General features: G+C 56.3%; 1 protein-coding gene across 1 annotated transcript in view; it reads right to left on the reverse strand.

Moving 5' to 3' along the window:
• Positions 1-43: 43 nt before the first annotated feature.
• The window catches only part of LOC114068543 (liprin-alpha-4-like), a gene marked incomplete at its 3' end in the record, with an annotated part of 22,904 nt that continues 15,971 nt past the window's right edge, over positions 44-6,976 (reverse strand). The window contains exons 11-16 of the mRNA XM_027904756.1: positions 6,145-6,207; positions 4,911-5,002; positions 2,144-2,285; positions 951-1,156; positions 291-531; positions 44-79 (exon numbers count right to left, since the gene is read on the reverse strand). Of these exons, the coding sequence (XP_027760557.1) occupies positions 44-79; positions 291-531; positions 951-1,156; positions 2,144-2,285; positions 4,911-5,002; positions 6,145-6,207 (780 nt within the window). The remainder of the gene's footprint in view (positions 80-290; positions 532-950; positions 1,157-2,143; positions 2,286-4,910; positions 5,003-6,144; positions 6,208-6,976) is intronic.

Here is a 6,976-nt window from a genome sequence, read left to right on the forward strand (position 1 = left end):
AAAAAGGGCTTGGACAAAAACCAACGGGATGGGAGCCACTCACTAGCAGTTTCCTCCGGTGCTTCCTCAAGTCGCTGGGCTGATTGCAAGGGGGAAAGCGAGAGAGACACAGAAAGGGGGGCAGTTAATGGAGAACCCCCCCAGCAGAGCAGTCCCGGGGCCAGGCGTGCCAGGCTGGAGACAGCAACCATGGGCACCCCCGCTCCACCCCCCACACACACCCCTGAGGATGCCACCCCAGACAGACACCCTCCCTGCCAGCCCCTCCGGAGCCCCCCGGGCCTCCTCACCAGCGTCATGATCCCCATGCGGTCCAGGTCCTGCGCGGCGCTGCGGGAGCTGAGCTTGGGCGTGGAGCGGCCGCTCAGGGGCGGGGACGAGCTGGCCAAGGACAGGGCAGTCAGAGAGGTGGGGATGGAGGCCCTCTTGCAGAGCTGGGTGAGGTTGAGGCCCTCCATGCTGCCACTCGTGACGCGTGTCTCCAGCTCCTCCGCACGCAGCTCGGTGGATTCTTTCTCCTCCTGGATCATCCTGGGGGAGCAGGAGGGCTCAGGGGGTCATCTCACCCCTCCCAGCCACAGGACATCCCTCCCTGGGGAAATGCATCCTCATGCTGTGACTCAAGCCCCCCCAGTCTCCGGGAAGGGCTGCAAGATCCACCAGGATCCACAGAAACCAGGGGGAAACACACCATGGCTTCTTTTAATACTCATAGGGGACTGTTTTCAAAATAATGACCCTCTGGTCCAGCAATGGTGCAGCTGAGGGACAAGGAGCCATGGGCAAGAAGGACCAAGCACTGTGGCTGGATGTTCTGGAGCCATTTCCCTGGCTGAAGATGCATCCAGACCTCAGTTTTAGGTCACCAGAGACTCCTCCTGGCAGCTTTTTGACACCTCCCCGAGCCACTTCAGCATAAGGCAATGGTGGGTTTTGGACGTGGTCACTACCTGATCTCCTCATTGATGGCATCCAGCTGCTCCTGGAGCATCATGGCCAAGGTCTGGGCATCCGAGTGCCCTCCAGGGGACAGCACGTCCATGGAGCTGAAGAGCGTCTCGCGGTCATCCTCGTCCACGTCCGAGATGTCGGGGTCGCTGTCGAAACTGTGGGGCCCCGTGGCCAGGACAGCTCCTGCCTGGGCCTGCTCCCAGTCCTAGTGGGGGACAAGGTCCACTGGTCCTACACAGCACCCCCAAAAAGCCAGACTAGAGCCCTCCCCATGCAGGAGTTACAGCTCAGTGTGACCCTGAGGGGAAACCCTTCTGTCCCAGTTCCAGGGCCAGTTTATGGCCCTGTGGGTATAACCAAAACTGTGAGTTCTACACCCTCTGTGTCATCTCTGATGGACTGGTAACAAAAGGATTGTTTGCAGCAGCTGCCCAGGGCACACCTGACACCTCAGGCTCTCAGAACCCTGCCAGGCAGGGCAGTGTCTTTGTCTTCACACCAGTGACTCAGCTGTGGTAACTCCCCTCCAGGGAGGCATCAGCACCTTCACCCCCAGCCTGAGGGGTCATCTCTGCTAATGGATTGGCAGAAGGGACTGGCATAAGGGGCAGCTGCAACCACCCAGACCATCAGAGGTTCCAAAAATATCCCCATGGCTCACAGAGGTAAATCACCCACTGTGGAACTCCCCCCCTGGGGAGGTACTGGGCATTCCCCCCTGAACCTGAGCACACATAATCCACGGCTCTGGGCTCTTCTGGGACCACTTGTGGATCCAGAGGAGGACCACAACGTCAACACAGCTGTGACCATCATCCTGACCAACAGCTTTCCTTTCCTTTGACTTTGCTCCCAGGGGGGCCACATTGAGCTCAGCACAGGGGCCCACGAACACTGCTCTGTTCCTGTCCCAGGGTGCTGGGTTATGCATCTGTCCTTGGGGCTTAAAATCAGTTTTCTCCACATCATTGTATTTATTGCAATCATTTTAGTAAATTGTAACTCTGACTTGTGATCTCTCTTGAGTTGGGTTTGTTTCTCTGCTGCTTTCCTTTTCAACCAGCACGCCCTCCTTACCCCATCCACGCCCCTGGCGAAGGAAACTGCCCCACATCCCCAGATGAGGACCCAGGAGAGCGGGATGGCAGGCAGGAGCAGATCCCAGCCCCACCCCTGTCCCCAGCCGGGTTACCTTGGCTGGTTCCTCTCTCCTGGCACCGAACCGGCCCTTCTGTGCCCGGGGCAGCCCCGGGGCTGCTCCGAAGGCCTCGGCGGGCGCGTGGACCACGGTGCCCAGCGGGAAGCGCAGGTCTGTGGCACTGCCCATGTGGGACCTGGGGACAAAAAGCCCTGTGGTGGGCACTGCTCCACTGGGGGAGGGTGCCCAGGCTGCCCCCCTGGCAGTCCAGGCTGCTGGGACAGAGCAGGAGGATGAGGCCACTCCGGGATGCCCATCCCAGTGGTGCTTGAAAGAAGGAAAATCCAGGCTCTGGAAAAAGTGTCCCATTCCCACCCCACTGGCCCTGGAGATGTGCTCAGAGACTCACAGAATCATAAAACATCCTGAGCTGGAAGGGACCCACAAGGATCATCAATCCAACCCTGGCCCTCACAAACACCTCAGCAATGCCACCCTGTCCCTCAGAGTGTTGTCCAAACATTCCCTGAGCTCTGGCAGCCTTGGGGCTGTGCCCGCTGCCCTGGGGAGCCTGTTCAGTGCCAACCACCCTCTGGAGGAAAAGCCTTTTCCTGAGATCCAACCCGATCCTGCCCTGGCAGAGCTCCAGCCATTCCCTGGGGGCTGTCCCTGCTCACACAGAGCAGAGATCAGAGCTGCCCCTTGTGAGGAAACTGCAGACCCCAATGATTCTCCCTTCAGGAGATCCCAACTTTCCCACAGACTGTAGGAAGTTCTGCCCTGGGCTTTCCCATGCTGCTCCCTCCCCATTCTGTGCATCCCCATGGAGGAATCCAGCCAGTTGTCCCCAAAACAGCCAACTGTCCCCAAACCCCCCCTGTGCAGGGGGGGCTGAACAGGCTCCTCCTGCCTTTCCTCTCCAGAACAGCTTGAGCCTCCCAACACCTACAGCACAACTTGTGTCTTCTCCATCCCCACGTGCACAACAAGGGCCAGCCAGGGGGTTCTTCTCCTTTCTTTGTTTTCTTCAACATTTTAATGAAAAAATACCCTGATGGAGGAACAACTGACAGGACAGGGGGAAACGGCCTCAAGTTGCACCGGAAGAGGTTCAGGTTGGATATCAGGAAGATCTTCTTCACTGACAGAGTGGTCAAGCACTGGCACAGGCTGCCAGGGCAGTGGTGGAGTCACCACCCCTGGAAATGAGTGGACGTGGCACTTGGGGAGATGATTTACTGGGAGTGGTACTTGGACAAAGGTTGGACTTGACCTTGGAGTCTTTTCCAAACTTAATGATTCCATAACTCTATGAATAAAATCCCACTTGAAGCACCTTCCAGGTCTGAGGACATGAGCACTGTTTGGGATCTCCCAGCAGAAACTAGATGGAACTTCTTCATCCTCCTCCTCCTCCTCCTCTGTGCTGGGGAGCAGCCCCTGTGCCAGGCAGAGCAAGGCAGTGGCTGCTGGACACAAGGACACTTTCTGCCACTCCTGGCACTCAATCCCTGTCTCCATGTTCCCTGGTTGCTCCTCCTTGCCCTGAAGACCCAGCCAGGGGCAGGGGGTCGTTCCTCCCCCCACACACTGCCACAGGAGACTCCAGGTTTATTTAATTTAAGATGCATCTCAGGTGACAGAAGCAGGTGTCCGAGGCAGATCGCCTTTGTCCACCATGGTGGGCTTGGTTTGCAGTGCAGATCCAGGTCTGGGCTCCCCAGTGAGCCCAGATAAAACCACCACCATGAGCAGCTTGGCTGGTGCCAGCCTGGGCTTTGCAGACAAAGGCACAGCCCAAGTTTCAGAGGGGATTTTAAGCTGCTGACAAAGCTGCTCCCCAGCTAAGACCAGATAAAGGCACCTCAGACAAAAGCTGACATTTCAGCTGGGGGATTACTCTGCAACTCCAGATTTCCATTGATTTTTCCTCCAAGAAATATTAAAAAACCATGATCAGATTGTCCATCCTGCTCTTAGAGACCCAAAGGGGTCCCACAGATGCTCCAGGCTCTCCACCAGCACTCAGATACCCTTGATCCTCACTGGTTCTTCCTCACTCTCTCACCTTTTCTTCCCTCCAAGACAGACCTGGGGCCTCCAGACCTTGCCCTCTCTGCTGGCAGATTTGAGGTTGGTTCCAGTGGCTCCTTCCCAGCTTTTCCAGCCTTCCTGAGAGGGGAATTTTGCTCCCATTGACCCCTCAGTGTCTTGAGCCCATGCTGACAGTGCTCAGGAGAGAATGTGCTCTCCCAGGTGGCTGCAGCAGCACCTTGGGGTGCAAGTTGAGCCTTCACCTCCTTTTCTACCCCATTTTCCCGCTGGACATCCCAGTCAATGCTGGAGGCTGAGACTCCATGGACTCACCTCTGCTCCAGGAGCTCTGGGCTGGGACATCCCCATCTCCCAGATGACTTTAAATGAAAGGGTGTGGGAGGACCACAGTAGAAAGGAGGGAGAAAATGGAGTTCATTCTCTTTTACCTGTAACACCTCAGAAATGATTCCTCTTTCTCCCCCTGCACCCCACAGGGGGAAAGGCCTTTGGTGAACATCCAGCTTTTGTAGAAAATTAACCCCCAAGCCCTTTGTGCAGAAAAAGAAACAATGCCCAGTGGTTTTTCACCCTTAGAAGAGCGAATTTTGGGCCATTCACCGGGCTGGGCTATTCCAAACAGTCTGTCCCAGATCCACAGAGGGACAGCACAGCTGGAGCTGAGCCTGCTCTGAGGGGCCACCCTGCACCCAGAGCCACCAGAAATGCCTGATGCCAACAGCACTAAAGCAAAATGTCCCTGTGGGTGCAGGGGCTTGGCTCTTACCTGGAGTGAACACTCTCCACGAAGGTCCCACTTCTGGTCTTGAGCTGATCCACCTCCAGCCTCAGCTTGTCAATCTCGTCCGACAATCGCCGCTGTGCGGGGCGAGACGAGACAGGCAGGGGTTGGGTTTGGCTCTGAAGAGCTGCCAGGTTTGGGGGAACCCAAATCCTTGGCTGCTGCCAGGTTTATATTCCCTTCAAAAATCCCCACCCCAGGTTTAAAGCATTTTAGACGTGTCAGTGAAGAAACAGCTCATGCAGGCACAGAGGATGAGGGTGCTGGGGAGGGGTCACAGGACAGACAGACAGACAGACAGACAGATGTGTGTGTGCTCAAGCCATGCTGATTTGGGAGATGAAGGAGAATTGGTCCCAGTTGTATGCTCTGGTTTTGCTCCACACTGCACTCTGTCCCTTGGCAAAGGACCAGCAGGGAGGGACCCACCAGCCAAATCTGCTGCTGGCCCTGCCCCTCCTGCTGCCAGCCCCATTCCCATGGGGAAGCTGTGCCTGCACTGGGAGATGGGACAGGGGAGGCTGCAGGCAGGGAAGGAGGAGGGAGGGGATTCTCCTGCACAGCAGGATCCAGCCAGGTGGGTAAAGAGGCTGAGCCAGGGTGGGCGACATCCCAACAGCATCATGCGAGTCCTTGGAACATCTGGGACAGCAAGGCCTGGCCAAGGAGGAGAACCAGCCCCCCCAGCCCCCCCAGCCATGCACCAGACATGAGGCACATCCCAAAGGCTTCCCATTGTTCCAAAAACTTCCAAAAGCTGCAACAACCCTCCTGGTTTCCAGCATGGGCCAACAGGGATTCCTGCAGGGCATCCTTGGATGCTTGATCCCAGAGTGGGAAGACCTACAGGAATCCTGCAGGCTGGGCATGGAGCTAAATTTGAGGAAGCCTCGAGGGGAAGGGGATGTTGCTGCCTGATCCCTCCTCTATACACGGGCAAAGCCACCCAGGCCTTGGGAGGTTGAGGATGGATGAGACAGAAATGCGGAGACAGGACCAAACACGCCTGGTTAGGGAACTGCCCCGGGGTCTCCAGGGAGGTGGTGGCAGCTTCCATCCAGCCACTGTGTGGGTTGGTTTGTGCCCTCCTGCTGCTGGGCATTCCAGGATCCCAGGTCCTCCAAAACTTGGGCATTTTGGGAGGAGCCACTGCCCCCATGCCAGGGTTTGGAGTGAGGAAGTGCAGTCACTGGGGCAGGCTCCCTGCAGCCTCATTTACCTTGTCGTGCTGGTGTTCCTCTATCTGCTTTTGGGTGTTTTCCAGCTCTTGTAACAATGTGTTCTTTTTAAAAAAAAAAAAAATCAAAAAACAAAAAACAAAACCAAACAAAAAACCCCAAGGAAAATGAAAGGGAACAAAAAGAGGAAAGAAAAAGAGAGTCCATTTAGAAAACGGCCCTGGGAACGGCCAGAGTGGAATCTCTGTGTGATGGACACCTGGCACAGGGGTGGCAAAGGCTCCCTGAGCTGTAGGAACACCCACCTGCCCATGGACAGGTCTCTGCAGACCTCCTGCCCCTCAAGCAGAGTGGCCCCACACCTGGGCAGGGAGGGCAAACAGTGCCCAGGGGCTTGATGGGCAGGGCCTGAAGATCAGGAACTGTGTGAGAGGAGCTCAAATCCTCCTGGGGCAGCTGGATCCAGGGAAAAAGTGTCCCCTGCATCTAAGCCCGTGGGAAAGCAGACTTTCAGTTCACAGACTCACAGAACTGTTGGAAAAAGGTTGGAAAAGCCCTCTGTGATCGAGTCCAACCGTTCCCCAAGCACTGCCCTGACCCCCACACCACATCCCCAGCTGCCACATCCATGCATTTGCTGATCCCTTCCAGGGATGGCGACTCCACCACTGCCCTGAGCAGCCTGTGCCAGTGCTATAAAATTTCCTGGGAATTTTTTTCCTAATATCCCATCTAAACCTACCCTGTGGAGTTTGCAGCTGCCTGCCCTAGTGCTCTGTTTTTTGGGGGAGGAAAGCTGTAAGTCAAACAGGATCACTTTTTATCCCAGGAAAGACCTGGAGAAACTCTCTGGGTGGGTCAGTGCTGGCAGCA

This window comes from Empidonax traillii, unplaced genomic scaffold, assembly GCF_003031625.1.
Source record: "Empidonax traillii isolate 1590-97213 ecotype Southwest subspecies unplaced genomic scaffold, ASM303162v1 scaffold1085:size188410, whole genome shotgun sequence".
Classification (NCBI taxonomy): domain Eukaryota; kingdom Metazoa; phylum Chordata; class Aves; order Passeriformes; family Tyrannidae; genus Empidonax; species Empidonax traillii.